Source organism: Cetorhinus maximus, chromosome 18 (genome assembly GCF_964194155.1).
Source record: "Cetorhinus maximus chromosome 18, sCetMax3.hap1.1, whole genome shotgun sequence".
NCBI lineage: Eukaryota > Metazoa > Chordata > Chondrichthyes > Lamniformes > Cetorhinidae > Cetorhinus > Cetorhinus maximus.
In genome coordinates, this window is record NC_135896.1 from 90,785,176 (window position 1) to 90,811,605 (window position 26,430).

The following is a 26,430-nucleotide window of genomic DNA, read 5'->3' on the forward strand; positions in this document are numbered from 1 at the left end:
GCCAAGGTGCTCTTTCTGCAGGAATGTGCAATATCGCACCTCAGCCCCTACAGACTATGGTTAAGATGGTGGCCCCCATGGGCCTGGTCGGGAGGAAACGAGTCACATCCCTCTGGCCTGGGTGTTCTGCTCCGAGGTTAAGGAGGTAGTGGGCGGGTAGTGGGCGTAGCAGACGTATTATACAAGAATGCTCCGCTCCGGTTATTTAATATGTATGCCCCGGCTCAAAGCAGCGAGTGGCTGGCAGTCCTTCAGCAGCTCCTACTGCTGCTGGTGACTTCCAGGCTGGTCATTCTGGGCGTTGACTCCATCTGCATCATCAAAGCGGCTGGACCATTCGGCAGGGCTGACAGCAGACTGGACGCCACGTCCAGACTCCTGATGAAAACAGTAAAGAATGCCAAGCTGCACGATGTCTTCAGCAACCTTGCAGATGGGGCGCAGCGTAGGTACACCTGGTCACAGCCAGATGGGCCCAGACGTTCCAGGATAAACTTCCTGTTTGTGCCCCGTGTGTTCACAGTCAGATCCACCGACGTCAAGCCAGTGTTCTTCTCTGACCACTGCCTCCTACTGGCTGACTGTCACTTACAGGAAGACCTGAGGGTTGGGAGGCGGACACGGAAGCTGAACATACAACTGCTAACCCCAGAGAACATTGAGGAACTCAAGAGGGATTACAAAGCTTGGAGAACTGTGAAACCCCTCTTTGAGTCCCTGACACACTGGTGGGAAGCGATTAAGGAGAACATCAAGAAGTTTTTCATCCTCAAAGGTGTCCAGAAAGCTAGAAAGGAGCAGAGGGAAATGCCCCAACTCTGGAAAAACATGCAGAACCTGCTCCGGCTGCAGTCGATGGGGATCGATGTCAAGGAGGAACTCCGAGTGGTGAAGAGCCAGCAAGCTTCACTCTTTGCCTTGGAGGCCTCCAAGATCATCTTCCGGTCCAGAGTCCGCTCCATGGAGCAGGGTGAGATGTGCTCACATTTCTTCTTCCAAAAGGTACACAGAGAGAGCTCTGTGATCAGCAGCCTGAAGGAAGAAGATAGCTCAGTAAAGTCATCACAGTCCAACATTTTGAGGATCAGCAAATCCTTTTATGCCGGATTGTATGACGTAAAGCCCACCGACAGCACGGCCTCCCAGTCCTTCCTCTCCTCTATCACGGAGGTCTTAGACGACAGTGCTCAGGAGAGTCTGGACAAACCGCTAACTCCTGATGAATTAACTGTCATGAAGCTATTAATGTATATAATATTATAGGAAAATATTTTTCTTTTAAAATAGAGGTTTAGTCTGTGGGTGCATCTTAATTGGATTAAAGCCAGCTAGTCTGGTTGCTATGATATGTATTAGTTTTGATATGTAAGAGAGATAGCGTGCATTTGCATTTTTTGAATAGAGCATTCAAGAAGTAGGGTTAAAATGGACACCTATCTAGCAGCTGACAAACCATATGTTTATATTACTAATAAAATTGGTACTATGAAAGGGGTTTCATTGTTAAAAGCTGGAGTTCAAAGAGGCTGGTGAGACAATGAGAATTTAAATTCAATCAGTGGTGGTAGTTATAACAAGACAACCATTTTGGTTGTGCAGGGCAGAGGCAATGTAAGGTCAAAGCCTGTAAGCCCACCACTGTGTCTGCAAGGAACCAAAGTGAAAAGAACCTCATTTTGAATTCCTACGGTGAAAATGTTTTGCCTAGTGTCTGGTTAAGTCTATGGGTTGCTGTTGCCTTAATGGAGATTAGTTTGGGAATTTGTTAAAAGTTATGATAGTAGTAATTTGTAGCCATGCGTACATATATTTTAACCTGTGTAAATTAATAAAATGTTTCATTTAGTTTAATGTAAAGCCTTGAGAGCTGGTGGTCTGATTCCTGAATTTAGAGTTGCATCTCAAACATAACACTTAAAATTATAGGTTATGACAGTTGTTTAAAGTTTGCCTCTGGGAACTTTAAATAACTCCACTTTACCAACTGCATTGGTCATAACACTGACTAAGGCCCTTGAGTCCTTCAAGAAGAGTAAAACTACCAGAAGCGACGGCTTACCGGCTGAGTTGTATTCGGCTCTGTGGGAATGGATGGGCCCAAACCTGCTTGGAGTGTATGAGAGTATGCTCCTGGCTGGCAGCGTGTCAGAATCCATGACGAAAGGCATCATCACCCTCATCTACAAGTGGAAGGGGGAAAGGGAGGAAATTAGAAATTGGCGACCCATCTCACTGTTGAATGTGGACTATAAGATTCTGTCCAAGGTCATCGCCAATTGGGTCAGGTCTGCTCTGGAGTTGGTGATCCACCCTGACCAGACCTGCACTGTATCCAGCAGGAAGATCTCTGATAGCGTTGCACTACTCAGGGATACGATTGCATATGTGCAGGTCAGGGGAGTGGACACCTGCCTCATCAGCCTGGACCAGGAGAAGGCCTTTGACAGAATGTCGCACACCTACATAGGGTTTGAGGAGGGAATCCACAACTGGATCCAACTGCACTACACAAACATCTGTAGCGTAGTTTCAATAAATGGGTGGGAAACAGAAAGCTTTCCAATTAAATCTGGAGTCAGGCAGGGCTGCCCTCTCTCCCCTGCCCTGTTTGTGTGTTTCATAGAACCCTTTACTGAGTCCATCAGGAAGGATCTGGGCATAAGAGGAGTGACGATCCCAGGCAGTGGAGGCACTCAAGTCAAAGCATCCCTGTACATGGACAATGTCGCCGTCTTCTGTCGGTGCACAGACTGATCAACATCTGCGACCAGTTCGAACTGGCCATGGGAACAAAGGTAAATCATGGCAAGAGCGAGGCCATGTTCTTTGGGAACTGGGCTGACCGATCCTTTCGCCGTCAGGGCTGATGGCCTGAAGGTGCTGGGGATATGGTTCCAGGGCATGCGTTAGAAACTGGAAGGAGTGAGTGGCTATGGTGAAAAGAAAACTGGGCATGTGGGAGTGACGCTCCCTCTCCATTTCGGGTAAGAACCTGGTGTGAGGCACTCTTGGTGTTGCTGTATGTGGCACAGGTCTGGCCCATTCCTCACTCCTGTACCATGGCGATCACCCAAATCATCTTTCGCTTTATCTGGAGGTCAGAAATGGATCGTGTCCACAGGGACACGATGTAAAAGCCTCTAGGTAAAGGCAGAAAAAACCGTTCCCAACATCGCCCTCATCCTGATGGCCACCTTTGTAAGTGGCTGCATCAAGCTGTGTGTAGATCCTCGGTGCGCAAACACCAAGTGTCACTACGTGCTGAGGTTCTGCCTGTCCCCACTGTTGCGAAGAATGGGTCTGGCCACCTGCCGCGGAACGCTCCAAATAGTTGGACCGTACTGTACCTACTGTCCCTCGGGGAAAAATTAATGCAGAGAAACAACTTTGACCACAAGTCCATCAGACAGTGGTCGGCACATAACGTCTTAGAGGCCCTGTGGGAAAAGGAGATGGTGGATCTTGTCGGATAGTTCCCCAAGCAGACTGTCAAAGTCATTTTGAGAATGCCTGATCGCTAGAGCTTTCCAACAAGGGTCAAGGTGTAGCCTGACTGGTGGTGAGAAAGGCCCTCTCCGTCAGATCTTTCCTACACATCAGGAGTCTCACCCCCTCTGCATGTTGCCCTCGAGGTGGCTGTGGTGAGGAAGAGACTGTTGTTCATCTCCTTGTGGAATGTGCCTTTGCAAAGAAGGTCTGGAGAGAGGTGCAGTGGTTTCTGTTGAGGTTCATCCTGAGCAGTGTTGTGCCACAAGACTCTGTGCTCTACGGGCTGTTCCCAGGGACACACACCGAGACAAACATCAACTGCAGCTGGAGGATCATCAACTCGGTGAAAGATGCTCTTTGGTCTGCCCGAAACTTGTTGGTCTTCCAGCGCAAAGAGTTGTCCCCGACTGAGTGTTGCAGACTGGCACATTCCAAGGTCCAGGCCTATGTGCTGAGGGGCGCATTAAAGCTTGGGGCAGCCACTGCAAAGGTGCAATGGGGAAAGGTCACTGTCTAAGACCTTTCTGCCATAGTGCACCGAGGGGCTGGGAAAGGTATAGACCCCTCGGGCTGTACGGCTCACAAGGAGTGTATGCAGTGAATACTAAATGTATCATAATTGTATTGAAGCACTTCAGAGTGTAACATGGTGGTAGCAGTGTGTGTCAACTAGATGCACTGCAGCAACTTGTCAAGGCTCCTTCAACAGCACCTAAACCTGCGACCTCCACCACATAGGAGGACAGGGGCAGCAGACAAATGTGAGCACCATGACCTGCAAGTTCCCTTCCAAGTCACGTAGTATTCTGATTTAAGAAAGACTTGCATTTATATAGTGCTTTTCATGACTACCGGACATCTCAAAGCACTTTACAGCAAATTAAGTACTTTTTGAAATGTAGTCACTTGTAGGAAACGCAGTAGCTGATTTGCACACAGCAAGATCCCACAAATAACAAGGTGACAATGACCAGATTATCTGGTTTTTATTGTGATGTTGATTGAGGGATAATTATTAGCCAGGACACCAGAGATAACACCCTTGCTCGTCTTTGACAAAGTGCCAGTGCATCTTCTCATAGTCTGAGTAAATGTGATCTATTCAACTCATCCAGGTTCCAAAACAAGCAACCTGGGATTCCATGAAGTGGCATAGAAAAAACATATTGATGGAATTGCTCCGTGCAACAATATCCACCCCAGAGACTCCCACACAAAAAACCCTCACTCCTTTGGGACCTCTTGGCCTCTGTGGAACATTACCGTATCTTGCTTCTCCCCCTGCAAAGTAATTTTCATTAGAGCAGTAGATACCGGAAGAGGAAGGCTATTGGCTCTTTTTATTTCAACCAGCTCTCATCTCATTGCAGGATTCAATTGTGTAGCAATTTTGTTTTAGTGGTTCGAAATTGAATAAGAGCAAATTAAGGTTTACTACATTCATATGAAATTGCTTTGTCTGATTTTTTAAAAAGATATTGAGAGATATTTTTCTGTTTAAATTCAACGAGTTAAGCATTTGCTTGTTAATAATTGTAGCCCTTATTTCCCAGGCACAGGATTTTTGCCATTATGACCCTACCTGGGGGTCTCATTTCCAAGTCTGACTGGATGTATTGCTGGAGGCTGGATCACAGCACATCGGTATTGTTTTTGTATTGTATTTGTAATGTTATTGTATTTACCTTACACAGGTTGGGCTCCCTCAGTATCTTTGCTCGTGGTTTTGTGCCAGCAGTTGTTGTGAGAGAAGTTCTGAAAACCAGAACGTCACCCTTGGATGGGCAAAGAAGGAATTAGTGAGGGGAGAAAAGGGGAAAACCGAGGGCAGGGAAGAGAGGAAAACTGAGAGCAGGGAAAAGGAAAAACCAGGGGAAGAGGGGAAAATCTGAGGGCAGGGAAGAGGGAAAAACTGAGGGCAGGGAAGAGGGAAAAACCTTGACATTTGCTAAAAAGTTTTAGAATCAATTCCATTTTATTTGATAAGGTGTCTCATAGGGGGAAAAGTTCCATTTTAAAAGGAAATGTACAGCGTGGAAGAAGAGTCACGTTGGCTTGAAACGTTAACTCTGTTTCTCTCTCCATGCATGCTGCCCGACCTGCTGAGTATTTCCAGCACTTTTTGTTTTATTTCCGATCTCCGGCATCCACCATATTTGGCTTTTGGATAAAAAGTTGGCTGATGAGCAGAGGAAAAGATAGGGGTAAGGTAATTAGGTAGTGAAAGCAGAAAATGCTGCAAAGTACTCAGCTGAGGAAACAAAGTTAATACTTAAAATCAGAAGTGAATGATGTTAATCTCCAAGTTTTTAAGCAAGTATAGAGCCCGGATGGGGAGAAAGGGAAAAAAAAGGAAAGGTCGGTGATAGGATGGTTGGCAGAAATGATTAAATGACAAAAGGAATGATGGTGCAAGGTAACAGGGATAGTAATAGGGACAAGTAAAGAAACAAAAGTTGAATTGAGAGGTGTTAATGGCAATACAGAATAACAGAGGGATATGGAAGCATGGGAACTCTGGCAATGAGTAAAATGCTCCCACGGCCCAGAAATATGGTGGGCTTATCTGAAACTCTTATGCCGTATCCTAACTCACAGTAAATCTCGCTTTTCCACTTTCTCTTTGCTGGCTGACCTACATTGGCTCTTGGCCCTGCAATTTTAATTTCAATTTCAATTTCTCATCCATGTTTTCAAACCCATCCATTGCCTCGTTGCATCCATAAATTTAACCTCTGGCCATATGACGCTCCCAGGTTTCTGCACTCCTCCAATTTTAGCCTTTCGTGCATTCCAAATTTTAATTGCTCCACCATTGCTGTTTCTGCTTTGAGCTGCTTAAGCTCTTAATTCCTTCCCTACATATCTCCACCTCTCTTTCCTCCTTTAAGACCCTTCTTACAACCTCTTTGCCCAAGCTTTTGGTCATCCAACTCAATACCCTCTTATGTGGCTTAGTGTCAAATCCGAGGCAGGGGAGTGGTGAATTCAAACCTCCTGCTCCAGAGACTTGAGTCCACTCTCTGAGCTAACACCTCAGTGCGCTGTTGTAACGTGAATGCCTCGTTTGAATGTGCCTCCACCACCCTGTCAGGCAGCGCATTCTGGAGCCTAACCACTCGCTGCGCACTATCACTTTCTGAATCACCATAAATCGGTATAATCTGGCTCTTGACCCTTCTGCCAATGGGAGCGGTTTCTCCCCCCTCTACTCTGTCCAGACCCCTTGTGACGGAACATAGGAAACAGGAGCAGGAGTAGGCCATTCGGCCCATCAAGCTTGCTCCCCCCATTCAACCAGATCATGGCCGCTCATCTACCACTTATGCCATTTTGCCACTGTACCCATCTCCCTTGATGTCATTGGTCTCCAGAAATCTATTGATTTCTTTCTTGAACATGCTCAATGATTGAGCTTCCACAGCCCTCTGGGGTAGAGAATTCCAAAGCTTCACCACCCTCTGAGTGAAGAAATTCCCCCTCATCTCGGCCTTAAATGCCCTACCCCTAATCCTGAGATTATGTCCCCTGGTTTTAGACTTATCGGTCAGAGGAAGCATCTTATCTATGTCCACAGTGTCATGACCTGTAAGAAAGTTTCTTTTTTTTTTCAAAACCCAAGGGACCACATTACAGGAAGGACGTAATAGCTCTGGAGAAAGTGCAGAGGAGGTTTACAAGAATGTTGCCAGGGTTAGAAAAGTGTAGCTACAAGGAGAGATTGGATAGGTTGAGGTTATTTTCCTTAGAACAAAGAAGGCTGAGAGGTGACTTGATTGAGGTGTACAAAATTATGAGGGGAATAGATAGAGTGGACAGGATAAAATTGTTTCCCTTGGTGGAGAATTCTAGAACCAGGGGACATAGATTCAAGATAAGTGGCAGAAGGTGTAGGGGGGACATGAGGAAGAACTTTTTTACGCAGAGGGTAGTGGGTGTCTGGAATTCGCTGCCCAAGTTGGAAGTAGAGGCAGAAACTCTCAACTCTTTTAAAAAGTACCTGGATCTGCACCTTAAGTGCTGTAAGCTGCAGAGCTATGAGCTGGGTGCAAGAAGGTGGGATTAGAAAGGGCACCTGGGTGTCCTCGGGCTGGCATGGACAAGATGGGCCTCCTTCTGTGCTGTAACTTTTCTATGGTTCTATGGAACACTCAAGGTGCTTTGGGAAGCTTTACTTTGTAAAGGTGCTATTTAAATGCAAGGCCATTTTGTTATAGAAGTGGTGTTCAGCAAAGCAAAACAAATCTGCAATTGGTCTCCCCAGTGTAGAGGAGATAGTGAATACAGCCTACCACATTGTAAGAAGTACTATTTAAAAAATCATTGGTTCACAGGGGAGTGTGAAGAGTCTTGCATGTTAGAAAGGTATTGCATCCCCAGTGCTTGCTTGGAAACTGGCTAAGGGGAGTGGGTATTTGGGGTAATGGACTGGTCAGTCCCAATTTCTCTGTTGTATCTGTTCTGCTTATGCCACTTTCTACACAAGTACTTCTGATATGTCTTTCGTTTTCCTCAGGGTGGCAGGGCCCTTGACCCTATGTATTCCATGCATTTCAACCCTTGTCACTTTCCTTCCATCCTAGAACCACAAGAGGGTCCCCTTTCATACCACCAGCCTACACATTCAATAGATGATCCTCCATCATTTCCACCACCTTTCAGCATACCATCACCAAGTACATTTTCATCTTCACTGTCAGCATTCTGAAGAGACAGTTCCCTCTGAGACACCTTGGTCCACTTTTCCATCCACTGTACTTTGCTTTCGATTTAGGGTAAATAGGTGTTGCTCAGATTGGAGAGGTGGTGTACCCCAAGGTCAGTGCTGAGTCCACAATAGTTCTTGGTATGCATTTGTTCTTATGGTTAAAGGAAGACAGTAGCAAGCACAAGACGACATTGACAACTTTTCAAGATGGGCATGTAAATTGCAAATGAATTTCAATTTAGATAGCGTGAGGTGGTACATTCTGGTAACGGAAGGAGAAGGCCACCTTGAGAAGGCTTGAGAAAAAAAAATTAGTTTAAGAGTAGGGAAGCATTAAAAATAGCAGCACAGGCTGACAAAGCCAACAAAGCTCTGGTGTTCATTTCTAGAGGAATAGAAACCAAATTGAAGAAGTTGTGTGAAATTTATGTAGTTAGATAATATTTGAGGACACATTGCACATTTCTAATCTCCATTTTACAGGGATATAGAAACAAATGTAAACTGGCCTAGACTTTAGATTTTAATTTAGTATGATTTAGTTTCCTGATGAACTTGACCATTTTTAGAGACTGCATTCTGCAACAGGCTAACATGGTTAAACTGCCATTTTGTATTAACACCTTATATATATAAAAGAAGCCATTTTGTGATTTGAACACCTGCTGCCAAACTTTACAATACTAATTAACGTACTAAAATATTGCAAAGTAGCAACCGACCAGCAACAGATGAATATAAGATTCTTCAATTAGAGTAATTGAGGTAAAGTAATTAATCATATAATTAATGAAAATCAGATTATATCTATTTATTTCTGTTTTCTGCTAACATTCCTGCCCGTATTTTAAACATGCTGTGAAAATATTTGAAAGGAACCTACACTATTCTGTAGAGACCCCTATCAAAATAAACTCTTCTCGACTAGTCTAGTACTGGGCCAATGAATAAGGCACTTGTGCAGTATTGAGATCTTGAAACAATCCATTGCCTTATGTTTAAGGCAATGTGCACAGCAGATGGGGCAAATGCAATGAAATTAACCCTTACATTATTGACCAATTAGCTGTTCACAATAACTTTGAATTAGCTGTTCGATAAGGTTTTGGAAACCATGTTTGTGTACACCAAGTAAAGGGATCCTGTATTGTGTTTTCTCAGAGCCAGGGGTAGAATTCCTGCTGGCATGAGAACAGGTAGTGTAGAGCTGGGCCCAGGGACAGAGGCAGAATTCTGGTCAGCAGGAAGGGCCGAGGTCATTTTCTGCTTCTTCTGAACTGGCCATCCATTTGAAGTCATGAAATCTGTAGTGTATTATTGATAAGCATACTTTTTATACTTTTGCTCCTTCAGTTAGTTGATAAGTACTTCATCTTATCCTTAGTCAATAAACTTTTGTATAATTTGCCAATTTGGTGTCCGAGTCTTTGCCTGATGGTTATATCTGTCAAAATAAAACATGTTAAACGGTTAATAATGACATCAAGTCTAAATTTATCAAAAGACCCTCTTTTTTAAATGTAGACATAAAAGTACAAAAATGACTTACAAGGATGTTGCCAGAACTGAGTGTGTACAATAATCTGGAAAGACTGAACAAGCTGGAGCTCCTTTCCTGTAGAAAAGAGACTGAGAAGTGACCTAATACAGGTCTTTACAACTATGAAGGAGTTTGGTGGGGTAATCATTAAGAAAGATGCTTCCACTGGTGAACGAATCCAAAAGAAGGGACCATAAATATAAAATGGCCACTAATAAACCAATGAGAAATTCAAGAGAAGCTGAGAGTTGAGACATGAAACTAGCTACCATATGGAGTGGTTGAGTCAATTAAGATAGCATTTCTGGGGACACAAGATAAATACATGAAGAGAAAGGAATAGAAACTAATGCTGACAAAACAAGATTAAGCTGGGAGGAAGCTCCTGTGCAGCATGAACGCTAGCATAACAAAAACAGAAACCTGGAAAAACTCAGCAGGTCTGGCAGCATCGGCGGAGGAGAGCACAGTTGACGTTTCGAGTCCTCATGACCCTTCAACAGAACTAAGTAAAAATAGGAAAGGGGTGAAATATAAGCTGGTTTAAGGGACGGGGGGGTTTGGTTGGGACAAGCAGCCAGTGATAGGTGGAGATAACCAAAAGATGTCACAGACAAAAGGACAAAGAGGTGTTGAAGGTGGTGATATTATCTAAAGGAATGTGCTAATTAAGAGTAGAAAGCTGGTTAGACAAGGTACAGATAGCTCTAGTGGGGGTGGGGGAATACTAAAAGCGCTAAAAGGTAGAGATAAACAATAGGTGGAAATACATTTAAAAATAATGGAAATAGGTGGGAAAAGAAAAATCTATATAAATTATTGGAAAAAACAAAAAGGAGGGGGAAGAAACGGAAAGGGGGTGGGGATGGAGGAGAGAGTTCAAGATCTAAAATTGTTGAACTCAATATTCAGTCTGGAAGGCTGTAAAGTGCCTAGTCGGAAGATGAGGTGCTGTTCCTCCAGTTTCTCTTGAGCTTCACTGGAACAATGCAGAAAGCCAAGGACAGACATGTGGGCATGAGAGCAGGATGGAGTATTGAAATAGCAAGCGACAGGGAGGTCTGGGTAATGCTTGCGGACAGACCGAAGGTGTTCTGCAAAGTGGTCACCCAGTCTGCATTTGGTCTCTCCAATGTAGAGGAAACCGCATTGGGAGCAACGAATGCAGTAGACTAAGTTGAGGGAAGTGCAAGTGAAATGCTGCTTCACTTGAAAGGGGAGTGTTTGGGCCCTTGGATGGTGAGGAGAGAGGAAGTGAAGGGGCAGGTGTTGCATCTTCTGCGGTCGCATGGGAAGGTGCCGTGGGAGGGGGTTGAGGAGTAGCGGGTGGTGGAGGAGTTGACCAGGGTGTCACGGAGGGAACGATCCCTACAGAATGCCGCCGGGGGGGGTGAAGGGAAGATGTGTTTGGTGGTGGCATCATGCTGGAGTTGGCGGAAATGGCGGAGGATGATCCTTTGAATGCGGAGGCTGGCGGGGTGATAAGTGAGGATAAGGGGGACCCTATCATGTTTCTGGGAGGGAGGAGAAGGCGTGAGAGCGGATGCGCGGGAGATGGGCCGGACACGGTTGAGGGCCCGGTCAACCACTGTGGGTGGAAAACCTCGGTTAAGAAGGAGGACATGTCAGAGGAACTGTTTTTGAAAGTGGCATCATCAGAACAGATGCGACGGAGGCGAAGGAACTGAGGGAATGAGATGGAGCCCTTACAGTAAAGCGGGGTGTGAGGAGCTGTAGTCAAGGTAGCTGTGGGAGTCGGTAGGCTTGTAATGGATATTGGTGGACAGTCTATCACCAGGAATTGAGACAGAGAGGTCAAGGAAGGGAAGGGAAGTGTCAGAGATGGACCATGTGAAAATGATGGAGGAGTGGAGATTGGAAGCAAAGTTAATAAATTTTTCCAGGTCCCGACGAGAGCATGAAGCAGCACCGAAGTAATCATCGATGTACCGGAGAAAGAGTTGTGGGAGGGGGCCAGAGTAGGACTGGAACAAGGAATGTTCCACATACCCCATAAAGAGACAGGCATAGCTGGGGCCCATGCGGGTACCCATAGCCACACCTTTTATTTGGAGGAAGTGAGAGGAGTTAAAGGAGAAATTGTTCAGTGTGAGAACAAGTTCAGCCAGACGGAGGAGAGTAGTGGTGGATGGGGATTGTTCGGGCCTCTGTTCGAGGAAGAAGCGGAGAACTGCCAGACCATCCTGGTGGGGATGGAGGTGTAGAGGGATTGGACGTCCATGGTGAAGAGGAGGCGGTTGGGGCCAGGGAACTGGAAATTGTTGATGTGACATAAGGTGTCAGAGGAATCACGGATGTAGGTGGGAAGGGACTGGACAAGGGGAGAGAGAAGGGAGTCAAGATAGCAAGAAATGAGTTCCGTGGGGCAGGAACAGACTGACACGATCGGTCTGCCGGGACAGTCCTGTTTGTGGATTTTGGATAGGAGGTAGAAGCGGGCCGTCCGAGGTTTCTGTAGGGATCATTCCCTTCGTGACACCCTGGTCCACTTCTCCATCACCCCCTACTCCTCAACCCCCTCCCACGCGACCGCAGAAGATGCAACACCTGCCCCTTCACTTCCTCTCTCCTCACCATCCAAGGGCCCAATCACTCCTTTCAAGTGAAGCAGCATTTCACTTGCACTTCCCTCAACTTAGTCTACTGCATTCGTTGCTCCCAATGCGGTTTCCTCTACATTGCAGAGACCAAACGCAGACTGGGTGACCGCTTTGCAGAACACCTTCGGTCTGTCCGCAAGCATTACCCAGACCTCCCTGTCGCTTGCCATTTCAATACTCCACCCTGCTCTCATGCCCACATGTCTGTCCTTGGCTTTCTGCATTGTTCCAGTGAAGCTCAAGAGAAACTGGAGGAACAGCACCTCATCTTCCGACTAGGCACTTTACAGCCTTCCAGACTGAATATTGAGTTCAACAATTTTAGATCTTGAACTCTCTCCTCCATCCCCACCCCCTTTCCGTTTCTTCCCCTTCCTTTTTGTTTTTTCCAATAATTTATATAGATTTTTCTTTTCCCACCTATTTCCATTATTTTTAAATGTATTTCCACCTATTGCTTATCTCTACCTTTTAGCACTTTTAGTATTCCCCCACCCCCACTAGAGCTATCTGTACCTTGTCTGTCCAGCTTTCTACTCTTAATTAGCACATTCCTTTAGATATCACCACCTTTGTCCTTTTGTCTGTGACATCTTTTGGTTATCTCCACCTATTACTGGCTGCTTGTCCCAACAAACCCCCCCCCCACTCCTTAAACCAGCTTATATTTCACCCCTTTCCTATTTTTACTTAGTTCTGTTGAAGGGTCATGAGGACTTGAAACGTCAACTGTGCTCTCCTCCACCGATGCTGCCAGACCTGCAGAGTTTTTCCAGGTATTTATTTCTGTTTTGGATTTCCAGCATCCACAGTTCTTTGCTTTTATGAACACTAGCATAGCATTTACAGCTGACATAGACCCATGTATACATATGATTTGGTTTTGAAGACTATGGAACATCAGCTCAGTTTGCTGACATGAAAAATAGGTTGGTAAATAGAATAGGTAATACATTTAAAAGTAAACATGGGAATATACACTTAAAAGAAAGACACAAAATGTGGATGAGCAGATAGACCTAGGGGTTCATAGTTATATGGGTTACACACAGCACATTAACAGGCCATTGGACACAACTGCATGGCTTTTATGCTCCACTCAAGCCTCCTCCCATCTTTCATCGTATCCTTCTATTCCCTTCTCCCTCATCTGCTTGTCTAGCCTCCCCTTAAAATTATCTATTTGCTTTAACCAATACAATATTTGGAGCTTATTCTATCACAAATGGACCTCCCATGGTATAAGGAATGTAGTTGCTATCTTGCCTGTTTTTGTCTGTTCTTCTGCTGCTCTTAGCTAATCTTTTTGCTTGTCCTGTTTTCTTCTGCTTTTTTGCTAAGAAATCATTGTTTGTAGGATGCTCAGTGAGAAGCTAGCAGAGAAGTGTTTAGTTGTTACCATCTATTTCCTTTCTACTTCCTATCCCTTTGATCTGTCCTCTACCACATCACCATTCTACTATCCTCACTGCCACCAGCCCTCAATTCCTATGACTATACCCATCCACTCAGCCATTTTATTCTCTTCTTCATAACCCTTAATCCATCCTCACTTGCTCCCTCTAAGATGGATGCTGACAGGCCAGAGGATCACATGTTACTATTCACCCCCTCTCCCTCACTCCTATTTTGCTCAAGCACCATTGTTTGCTTTCACTACTTGTCTCTTTGATAAGGTCTTTCAAGTATTCAGGATAGTCCAAAGTGCTTTTAGCCAGTTTATAGAAGTTTAGTAATTGCCATCAAAGCACTAAGGTCCCATGGTCAAGGGATATGCATTGCTCAGGTCACCAGCAGTATTCACCTTTGATTGCACCATGAATCTTTGTCTATCTGAACAGGAAAACTTGGTGTCACATTGAAAGGACACAGGTCAAGAAATTTGTTCACACCCTATTCGGTTTTCAGAAGCAAAAGGGGCAAGCACAAAGGGTGTGCTCCTTATGAGCCAGAAGTGGGACACACCTTCCCCATATTGGTTCAGGCCTCTCTGTAGGGATTCAGAACACTTGCCAAAGCAATTAAAATAAGGATCCATTTGCAAGCTGCCTCAACTCCTGACTCAGGCCACATGGTAAACGTGTTCAGCAACTCATGGCCCTTAAAGGCATGCAGCAATGCTATTTAAAGAAATCATGCACAGTACTTACAAGTTAGTCCTTGGTTTGTCATTTCAGACTGTTGGTTAACTTGAGTGTCTTTTGGCCCTGACTCTTGAGGACAAGATTTTGCTGGTGTTGCACTATTACTGGCTGCCTGCACAGTTTGACTGCAGTAATTGGTCCAGAGAAACCCTTAAGGTCCATCTTCAGTTCATTGACTAGGAGTTTTTACATGTCTCCATAACTCCCAACACTCCTGAGCCTCCCCACCCGCAGATATAGCTTATCCCCTTACACCCAACACCACTACTCTGTTGAACGCTGGTTGAACTATGTAGTTGGGGGGCTGGCAGTGTCAGAAGAGGGCAAAGTGTTGCAGTTGCTTTTGTGCTGGCGTGTTTCAATGCTCCACCTGATTCACTTAAGAACTGTGTTCCTGAGGAGGCTTTATGCCTGCTAGGGACATCTCTATGTACATCAGTTTAAAAACCTGGCTAAGTATCGGATAAACTGCCCATTTTGCATGTTAAGACCATCAGCAAAGACTCCCACGCAGCTATCGGAGGCTCTTGGTTCCAGCATAACCGGGCCGGCTCCCCAGAATCATTGTAGCCCTCGAAAGCAGTGAGCATCTCAGCGTAGAGTAGCATGCCAACAAGAAATGCAGAGTGCAATCCAATTATTCAAGAATTACTACAATTAAATGGCAAATAAAATGAGGCTCTCACCACAAGGCCTGCAAAAGTCCTAAAAATACTGTAGTCAAAGTTGGTGAGGAGCTCTTGAGACAGAGGGTGGCACCCTGCCTCTGAGCCAGAGCTACAGGTTCAACTCCAACTCCAGGAAGATGTGGTCATAATGCAGCCAAACAGATCGAGCATCAACTTGTAATTGCTTTCAACATACACCAATGGCAGGCACCATGAGTGGGAGATATTCCTGGTCAATCATGTGATGGAAAGAAATTGGAGCCCCAGTATCCATAGCATATACATGCATGCAAAAACACATGTTGTCAGAGTGAGTCCTAGAGGGCCATTTGGTTCCACTGGCTGGATATCCACTGTGGATCAGATTGGTGCAAACAGCATGGGGTTTGACCTGTTCCAGCTGGGGTGGATTTGGGACCTGCCGCCTTGCCCTACTTGTGCCGGAGGTTGTGGCACTGTGGGTCGGACCAGCCTTTGGGCAGAGAACTCAAGGTGATCAAAATGGTGCACCGTGAATCAGGTATTCAGGCCTACTTACCTAATTTAGGAAAATGCACATGGAAACAAGGGCTGATCTTCTCTGACCATACCATTGCAGAATCAGACCAATAATCCAATGTGCTTTGCAAAGTAAGAGATCAATGTAATAGATGTGAAGTTCTCTCATCTTCACTATTTACAAGCACTTTAAAACAATTTCATTAACTTTACTTGCAATTGAAGGAAACTAACAGAGAATGAAATATGGCTTTGGTGATCACTTAAATAAACCAGAGCTACAAAGACAATGGAGTTGCTCTGACTCCTCCCAACTCCCTCCTCCAAAAAAGATAGGTTGAGGAAGTTGTGACACTAAATCCACATTTCAGTTGTTGAATGAGGAACAAAAACTTAAAAATTACTGACTACACAAAACAAACTTGTACATTAAGAAAAATGTCAATATTTCAGAGGAGCATTCAAACCACTTATGCAATGCAATGAAATATCCAAAAGTCCAGTTGGGAAAAATGCACATTTTAATTGAGTTACATTTGCAAGTTTTACAAACAAAAAAAATAATGAAATGCAATTATATATACCATTGGGAAAGTACTAATGCAAATTTAGCTGCATCTTTAAAGTAACATTAATTGAACATTATGGTATATTAAGGTATGTGCATACATTTTTTTCAAACTACTGCATATGTAAACAATACAATTCCAACATACTTCCAATAATTGCAAGCACTCTAGCCTCAAGTAAAAGACATTAAAGTTTCATATTTCTTGAGACATATTCACTACTTTCTACTTACATTAACTTCCATTTACTTGGGTAAAAGTCCACTTTTACTATATTAACAGTCAGTACATACTGCTTAATCGGCACTTGCAACAGAAGGCGATCTTGACACTGACCGAGAACGCGAGCGAGAACGAGATCTTGGCCGTTCCAATGATGCAGGCGATTTGGACGGCGAAGGCGAACGGGCCTTTTGCTCCCTGGCAGGGACACGAGATCTACTGCGAGAACGGGATTTACTGCGGCTTCTACTCTTTGACCTACTGTAGGATTTGCGGCTCCTGGAGCGAGACCGACTACGAGATCTGGAAAACGTACGGCTACGTGAACGTGATCTGCTGCGAGACCTAAACGTCCAGGGGAAATAAGAACTGCCTATTTAGCATGTGTAGTCAGTGTTTTTCATCAGTCATTACAAAAAACTAATCTATATTAGTGACAGTAATACAGCTTAAATGCCAACACCATTTTTTTTGCTGATTGGATTTCCAAAAGTGACGTCACCTCTTTGCAACTGCTGTCACTATGGCAAAATATTTAAGAAACACAAACTTTTGTATATGCCACCCCCACTCCAAATTGTACAAATGCAATCTTCCTTTTATATCAGTTATAATACAGTCAAAGGCTCGTATATGTTTGAAAGCTTGGCCATCTTCCTGCGAAGCAAATGCAAGAATTTTCTATTCTTCTACAAATGCCGAAATATGTATTCTTCAGCCCGTTAAAGCAAGTCACCAACAGAAACTAAATGCATGTTCTGATTTATAATTAATGGAAGCTATGATGTCTCTGTAGCTGATATTTCAAATCAACAATGCAATTATCTAACATTTCACTTGGAAATAAAACCCAGATGAGATCATTTTATGTGGCACTTACCTATGTTTAGGTTCCTCAATCAGCCTGATCTTTCTTCCATTTATTTCTGTGCCAGAGAGTTTGTCAACAGCATTCTTCAAATCACTATACGAGGCAAACTCAACAACCCTAAAAAGAATATTTAATATTTTCCCATGAAATTCAACTTTTTCCAATTTGAACCCATTACTCAAGCACTTTAAAAATTTCCAGACAAAAAGTTGATTCCAAGTCAAAGGAGGGCTAACTAAAAGCTTAAATAAAGAGGTGCGTTTTAACAAGGGTCTTATGAAATGGTGTGGAGGAGAGAGAATCCGAGGTCATAGGGTTCAGATGGCTGATATCCACCAGCAATGATGTGTGCACAAGTAGCCAGAATTGAAGAAATGCAGAGTCATGGAAGACTGAATCCTCCAGAAAAAGGCGAGGGCACGAACAAAGTTAAACATGAAGATGAAAATGTTACTTGAGATGTTAGGGGACTAGGGAACAACGTAGGTTGATGGTTGACCTGCTTCCCATATACTATCTCCCAGATCCAGAGTTTTGGATTAGCTCACGTTTATGAAGGGTAGAGGTGTTGTTGCAGTCAACGTTCTTGGTCACGAAGATGTAAATGAGGGTTTCAACAATTGAAGGGTTGAGGCAAGGGGAAGAGGCAGGTAATGGAGTCAGCTCTGGGGTAAATAGAACCCCAAAGTTGCCAACAGTCTGATTCAACCCAAGACTGTGGCTGGGAGGAGAGCAAAATCAGTAGCGAAGGTATGAAGTTTACAGTGAAGGGCCAAGATGATAGTTTTGATCTTCCCAGTATTTAACTGGAGGAAATTGCAGCTCATGTTGCAATATCAGTCAAGCAAGCTGACAGAAGATATAGTGGTGGGTGTCATAAGAGATGGTGGACATCAGCATACATGTGGAATTTGACTCAATGCCTTCTGATGACATTTCCAAGGCCAGCATTTAAATGAGATTACATCAAAGTTGATTTCAAAATATTAAGGTTACTGCCACCAAGGACTATAATTCTGGTACTATTGGTGCAAGTTTGAAAACTGTTGTGCAGCTGGATTGACAAAGATTGTTTTCTTTTACTGAGTGCTAATAGGCAAATTTTTCCCATTTAATCATCAAGCTTTTGTGAACACATCAACTTAATTCATTCCTTTAACTTACCCTTCATTCATTTTGTGCCTGTGCGCGTCCGCAAAGGTAACTTCTCCAGCCTGTCTCATGAAATCTTTCAGATCCTATACAAGATCAGATCAGTTAGGTAAAACACAAATGCATACTTACTCAAGTCATCTTCTAACAAAGTTACTACAAAAGAAACCAAAGCTAATTTCATCAAAATTTATTACCTTCCTGTACAATTCCCTAGGCTATTCAACCAGCCAAATGCAAGAAGAACTTGCAGAGGTACCATCACGACTGACGACCCGATGGTGCTCTTCAGCACCCACTCGACGTGAGCCTTCCCGGACATCACCCATCCTAAAGGCGGGCTTTGGCGGTGCCATGGGAACAGGAATTGCTAAATCTTGTGTTGTTACCAAGGGCTCCTCACACTTCAAATCGAGCTTCCAAACAAACCTACTAGCGAATTTCTTTCAATCAAGGACCTCATTTTAGAGTCAGCTCTCACAACTCGACTTTTGGACAACTCGTTACCAGCATTTTCAGAGGCGCAGGAACGAACCCCGGCACTTAAGCTAGCGCCCACCAATGTTGGTCAGACCAGCATAATACAGATCACCAACTGATTGAAACGTAGGACTGGCAATTCAACTAGGCCCACCAAGAGACCAAGCCAGAGCGATTAGGAAAACGTCACTCGTCACAAGGCCAACGATACGAGAGGCTGGTAAATAAAGGTTTTAATATTTGGTTAAAGTTTGCACATAATTCAACACAGAAACCAAACAAAAATGTCACATTTAAGGTTTTCAAATAAGTAAGCAATTTAGACAAATTACATCATTATGAATGTTAACTGTTAACACTCTTAAAGTTGCAGTACTTAATGAAAATTTTATAAATGGACAAATTAAAATTAGTTCAGTATTGTGCATCTTCAAATCAATTTCCTTTTACCACTGTTCTTCCTTCCCTAGGTCAGCCTTAGTAATTGAAGTTTGACAAAGGCAAAAAAAATCTAGGTGCATCTTGGGCCAAATTTCTTGACAACTTGCCCACCAACCCTGGCCAAAATTTTAAATAGGTAATTATTTTGAAAAATGGAAATAAAGTCAAATGATGTCAATTTAGTGACTTTAATTGGATTGACATTAGGGATTGCACAATACCAAGCAGCACTTGGGAAGGAAGAAAAACATCTACCACGATGCTGATTTCTGACCACTATCAGCAACCTCTGCTAGAAACATGACTCAGCAAAACACAATGTCAAGATGGGGCTTGACTGCAATGCCAAATAGAATTGTTTGCCAATGGTCACCATCCAACCTTACATACAGGTAATTGCAACTTGGTCAAAGTTATGGAGAATCAGTACTCTCCATGGAATCGTACCCAGCATGAGCCACTGGCTTTAGAACCGAAGAAAAAAAATCTGAGGGACAAGTGGAGGTAGAAAAAAGAAAACATCTAAACTTAAGGAACATTCCATCAGTCTCTAATTAGGACTTGTAAACAATACTGCATATTTGACACTTAAAGGCTCTTAAGATAAAAGGCAAGTTTTTGGATTACATTAATTAAGCCCTATTGGCAAGATTCAAACAAGAGTCAGGTCACGAAGTTTCTGCAGTTTTCTTGAATCCAAATGCTACTGGGAAGACAACAACATGGTATGGCATCTTGTGTTTGCATGAACAGTAGTAGCACCATCTATGAAATACATCCTTTTGAGATAATTCTCTTTCTAGAAGAGAAACTCTCAGTTCATCCATCTGTTTACAATCCATTAGTATTCTCTTGCCCACACAAAATTACCACAGAAATTAAGTAACTAATTCCACACTTTCTAAACAGAGCAAGACAAATTTCAGGTTCCAATCCTTACTTTAATGCCAGTAACTTTCTTGTAACAATAGTGCAAGCTTTGAGTAACATTTTAATTGAAGATTTTCGCAGTCCCCGTTAGAGGTCCTCACCAGTAATACGTACTGCCATATCCATCTGTTTTTTGCTGTAAAAATCTCAGCTAACCTTGAAAGCACTCTTCACATTATAGCAACAGGATCACAAAATACAACTCACTGTTATATGCAACATACCTGCCAACTAATTCTTGAAGACAAATTCTCAACAATGAGTCTGTTCTCTGTACGAACTGGAGGTCCATTTCTGAAACAAATCACATGAACTGAGATTCACAACTGTGTTCAGTGAGGAATCCTATGTTCAACTTTTACTGGAATTTAATTTCTATCAGGCAAACGCCAAGTCGTGGATTTTTGCCATGTGATAGTAAAGAGTTTCAATGCGATGACTCAGGAACCAATTTACTCAGACATTGGTACCTCACAAATCACTAGAATTTTGCTGCGATGAATTGGTGCCCAGCAATGAGGAAATGATGCTGATCCTATGAATTAGTGAGATAATTTTCAGGATTACACTACCCAACATACATGGCCTTATGTGAAGTGTCGGTGACATTCCAGTGAGACAAATACCTGTAAATCAATTCAAATACTTGATAGGTCATGGAGGTACATCCAGCTAGCAAATATGATAAAAGAGTTTAAAACTGGTGATGAGATAATTCATTTAAAAAAAATTCTCATTTCATCAAGTGTATTTTAATGCACTTTGCTGGATATAAAGTACTTCTGGGATTTTCTGAAGAATTAATTTTAAGTGCTACATCAATTCAAACCATTTCTTTACAATAGCTATTCACTCAAGACATCTACAGCCTCGATATTAACCTCTACATGACAGGAGCTAGGAGTTAAAAACGGGAATATGTTTAAAGGGTGACAGTTATTGGGGCACCCAAATGTCCACTGTGGGACACAAGTTATTTAAATCTGACTCCCACAGTGCCAATGGGACCTGAAATTAAAATTTGCTGCTGCTGTATGGATTTGGGAAAACCAGACTGAACAAAGGCTCGAGCTGCCGGCTTCAAGTGTTGGAGGAGGATGATCTACCCAGCCCCGAAAGGAAGGCCCCACACACCTGCCATCTCCCCAACTCCAATTGCTGGGAATAGTCTCTGGCCACAGCCATCTGTTGCTGCTGTTAGGATTTTCCAATTGGAAGGAAAGTGACCAAAAATGTTAAAGGGATCCTGCCGTTAAGCTTGGTGGTCCCCGGCCTTGCTTGGGGGAGGGTCATCTTGCATGCGTTGCTTATACGTTACGTTGAAAACAATCCTCTAAATGAAATTATCCTCAATTTTTCAAATAGCACATACAGAAATCAAATCAATCTCTAAGCTTCCCAACAAAATTCTTGTTTGTGTTTATTTGCAACCCCACTGTTATTTTCTCATTCGACCAATGATTTATTTTCTGTTGCTGCTCTACTTGTCCAGCACTGATATTTGACTGAACAGAGACACCGAACAGGTTGACTAGCAATAGGCAGTAAATCACTGCACAAGCTGGCAAGAACAATGCAAGCATGAAAGAGCAGCATTGTGATAGCTGCAATCAAATCAAAATCTCCAAGTCACAAACTGCTGGATTGCACCTCCTTACTTCACAATCCAAATCACTCCAAAACTAGTCTGTAAGTATAATCCAAAGGTATTTTAATATTCAGAAATACATAAAACTATATGTGTAGCCATTGCATGGAAATTTATGCAAGTTTAGCATGACAAGGAAGGTATTGTTTGCAAGAGGATCTTTTCTCCCTACTCTAAAACAATGCTTTGTTTCTTTACTACTACAATTACCACTCTGCCTTTTGTTCCATGACATCTTTTGTTATTCCTCTCCTACCCTCCATCCTATTCCAGGCCTTCCCTTTTGTTCAACCCCCACCCCCCCCCTCAACAGTGTAAAATCCCACATTTTTACCTTCCTTCACTTCTGAAGAATTATATTCAACTCGAAACGTTTCTCTCCAAAGATTCTGCTAGGCCTGCTGAGTTTTCCCAGGACTTAAAAAAAATTAAAATACTACCAGGATCAAAAATTATGTTCAATTTTCCACTCCCTTATAATTGGCATTGAGGCCAATTATAGCACTCTTGTTGCTCTACCAAAGATTAGCACAGGCTGGAGATCGAACCTGGAGTTATTTCTCCCTTATGCACAGCTCAGCTATTTACTGGGTCATGTTGAGTGAGCCAACAGTGCAGCTCCTGTTTAAATTGTCTCACCTTCCCTCACTCCGTGGACGGCGTGGGCTAAAGCGACCTTGATAGCGTCCTCCTCCACGACCCCCTCTAGGCCGTGCTCTAGCATGTTCAACAGTAACTCTGCAGAAACAAAATATTCTCTTAATGAAACACCCCATTTTAAAATGAAGAAAGTTACAACTACAAAGCAACCTTTTTGACTTGTTTTACCTTTCACTACACAATTCTTTCCCATCCAATTCATAAACGGCATCATCTGCATCCCTGTGATCTTCAAACTCCTAATAGTAGATAATAAAGTATAGCTAAATTGATATGCACAAGTTGGTTTATTCCATCAAAAATTGCATTTCTGAATATTTTCTTGGTTTGAGTTACAATGTTCAAATTTGTTGAACTAAAAAGCAACCTTACCACAAATCCAAACCCATTCTTCAAGTCAATTTCCTTTATTCGCCCATACCCTTTAAAGAATTTCTCCACATCCCTTTCTCTGGCATGAGGGCTTAGTCGACCAATGAACACACGGGAGCTCATTTTGTCTGGTGGCATTCCATAGAAAATAAAGTTAGAAATAAGGCGGATTAATTTTGGATATTGAACGTAGAACTTTGATTTTATACACATTCAGTAGACAAATCAAAACCGATCTATTGTGGCATTGCTCCCCCAAGTTGAATGATATGACACTGACGACGATAAAGGTGTTATGCCATACAATGGGAAGTAAGGCTGCGTAGACTATGCTTGTGTATATATTTTTCTTTGCATACAGAAACTTGAGCTGTGATCTACTCGAAGCATGATGAAAGTTGATAAAGGAAGTGAAATATTTTCCCCTTGTGGGAGAGTCCAGAATAAGGAGGCATAAGCTTAAAAATTAGAGGCTGATCAATCAGGGAGGGGTGGGGGGAGGTCAGGGTGCTGTAGCCTACCATTATAACAGCAGGGAGTAATGGATATTTGGGTCAGGAAAAGGGAAATGGTCAGATAACGTTATAGGTACTTCATGCAGTAGATGATAGTGGTAATTGGCAAGATGAGTTAAAATTGGAAACGGTGATGAGCAGGAATACATAGAGGTGTTTGGAGCAGGAGGTAGCAAAGGAGAATGCAAAAAAAGTGACAAAAATATAGTCATTCAGGATTGGAGGAGCAAAACATACCAAGGAAGTGGGAACAGGAAGAAGGATTCAGCCGTTTAGTGTGGGAGGTGAAGAGAGTGAATTGGTCAAGGGCTTACAGAACCTGGGAGTCCTGAGTGAGCAGTAGGCACTGATAAACGGTTTGCATTTGAGTGTTGGAGAATTGTAGTGGCTTTATGGGCTGAGTATAGTGGAATTATTGGAAAGTTATGACGGTCACTCAAACGTCCTCACCTCCACACACTCCCTACAAACTCTTATCTCACTTTGGCTCTTCACATTTATCACTTCTAATCTAGGTTGGTTGCTGTGCTCAGAAGTGATAGTTTTCACATGTGCGTGAAGTGCAAATAAAACCCAGCAACGTGGATAAAAAGAAATGGCCAATTTGTGACAAAGGTCACATGCTGAGGATAGGTATACCCATCACAGGGCAGACCAAAGGCAAAGAAGATTGAGTGAAACTGAAATCAGGCAGCAATGGGCCAATACAGGAGCAACAGGAGGACTAAGCACATTTCGCACAAAGTAAAATGCCACAGGGCAGCAGGGAGATGGGAATAAACTACATAAGAGCACTTTTTGAAGGACAAGTATTACATAGCAGAGATAAAACAGAACATATAAATTTTAATGTACTACCCTCTGATAAACTGCCAAACTATGGTACAGCCCTCCTGCATTGCAGGGCATGTTTGGATACATTAATTCAGATTGCTCACATGAAGCTCTTTGCTACAATGAACAAAAACAAAAGTTTTGCTTATTCAAGTAGCTTACTATTAAAAAAAAACTCGGAGTAATACAACTGCAAACTCCTTAAAGATAGTTACTTTTCCACGATTATTTCCAAGGTTGCATTTTGAAATATCCAACTCGGGAGGAACAGAATGATTGGAATCGCGGGGTTGGGGGAAAAAAAACGGGCTTTCCACCCACCCCCACATCCAAATACTCTTTCGGTGGGGCGGGGGAACATGCCCACGCCATGCGGATGGTATCAGGCGAGAACAGGGCTGGGCGGTGGGCCCTCCCCCTGCTGCTTTCGCCAGCGCCATGTGCACAATTGAGGCGGCGGAAAACGTTGGATTGAATATTATAGACTTGAACTCAACTTTCCGACCTGAAAACAGGGGAGGGGGGATAAAAAGGGGGTGAGTGGAAAATGAAGCGACACTGGGAGGAAATGGAGACCTGGTATTAACACACACCCGGGGCGGGGCGCCTCTCGTGGGAATGAGGCCCTCAACCCCCGCGAACAAAACCCTCGCCTCCTCGAGGCGCCAGGCCCAGCAGAAAACTGCCGAGATGGGATTTACTGCGGGGAGAATCCCGGTTTACACTTCCCCCCCCCCCCCCCCGGGCCCCCGGTTTACTCCCTCTCCCCCCACCCGGGCCCCGATTTAATCTCTCCCTCCACTCGGGCCCCGGTTTAATCTCTCCCTCTCCCTCCACTCGGGCCCCGGTTTAATCTCTCCCCCCACTCGGCCCCCGGTTTACCCTCTTCCCCCAACTCGGCCCCCAGTTTACTCCCTCCCTCTACCCCCACTCGGGCCCCGATTTAATCTCTCCCTCTCCCTCCACTCGGGCCCCGGTTTAGTCTCTCCCTCTCCCCCCACTCGGGCCCCGGTTTAATCTCTCCCTCCACTCGGGCCCCGGTTTAATCTCTCCCTCTCCCCCCACTCGGGCCCCGGTTTAATCTCTCCCTCTCCCTCCACTCGGGCCCCGGTTTAATCTCTCCTTCTCCCCCCACTCGGGCCCCGGTTTAATCTCTCCCTCTCCCCCCACTCCCCCCACTCGGGCCCCGGTTTAATCTCTCCCTCTCCCCCCACTCGGGCCCCGGTTTAATCTCTCCCTCCACTCGGGCCCCGGTTTAATCTCTCCCTCTCCCCCCACTCGGGCCCCGGTTTAATCTCTCCCTCTCCCCCCACTCGGGCCCCGGTTTAATCTCTCCCTCTCCCCCAACTCGGGGCCCCGGTTTACCCTCTTCCCCCCCACTCGGCCCCCGGTTTACTCTCTCCCTCTTACCGGCTCCGACTCTCCGTCTGAAATGACGCAGGTGAAAATAAAAAACCGCCGCACAAAATGGCGGCCCACTCCTCGTGGCAGCCAATCAGCGCGCGGCTTCAGCGTCACTTCCGAACGTCAACGCGTCAGCCTCACCCCTCCCCCCTCATTTCCCCCCTACCCATATTCCGCCCAACCCCCCCCCAACACCCACCCGTCCTCATCCCCACATTTCCTCTACCCTTCCCCCCACCCATCCCCACATTTCCTCTACCCATCCCCACATTTCCCCTACCCATCCCCACATTTCCCCTACCCTTCCCCACACCCATCCCCACATTTCCTCTACCCTTCCCCCCACCCATCCCCACATTTCCTCTACCCTTCCCCACATTTCCTCTACCCTTCCCCCCCACCCATCCCCACATTTCCTCTACCCTTCCCCCCCACCCATCCCCACATTTCCTCTACCCTTCCCCCCCACCCATCCCCACATTTCCCCTACCCTTCCCCCCCACCCATCCCCACATTTCCTCTACCCTTTCCCCCACCCATCCCCACATTTCCCCTACCCTTCCCCCCCACCCATCCCCACATTTCCTCTACCCTTCCCCACATTTCCTCTACCCTTCCCCACACTCCCCCCACCCCCACCACATTCATTCCCCCTACCCTTCCC

The 26,430-nt window shown here is 44.4% G+C and overlaps 1 protein-coding gene across 2 annotated transcripts; it reads right to left on the minus strand.

The window, feature by feature from the left end:
* Positions 1-16,171: 16,171 nt before the first annotated feature.
* Positions 16,172-25,891, minus strand: LOC144693336 (serine/arginine-rich splicing factor 5-like). Of its 2 annotated transcripts, none has more exons than XM_078563146.1 (8): positions 25,773-25,891; positions 23,014-23,141; positions 22,810-22,880; positions 22,621-22,719; positions 20,558-20,627; positions 18,495-18,568; positions 17,340-17,447; positions 16,172-16,804 (listed from the first exon to the last, which is right to left on the minus strand). In XM_078563146.1, the coding sequence occupies exons 2-8, from the start codon at positions 23,134-23,136 to the stop codon at positions 16,534-16,536; spliced, it is 816 nt and encodes a 271-aa protein (XP_078419272.1). In that variant the 5' UTR covers positions 23,137-23,141; positions 25,773-25,891; the 3' UTR covers positions 16,172-16,533. The 2 variants fall into 2 exon arrangements, with proteins under 2 accessions (XP_078419272.1, XP_078419273.1); XM_078563147.1 differs by lacking the exon at positions 25,773-25,891 and adding an exon at positions 24,578-24,700.
* Between the last annotated feature and the right edge of the window lie 539 nt (positions 25,892-26,430).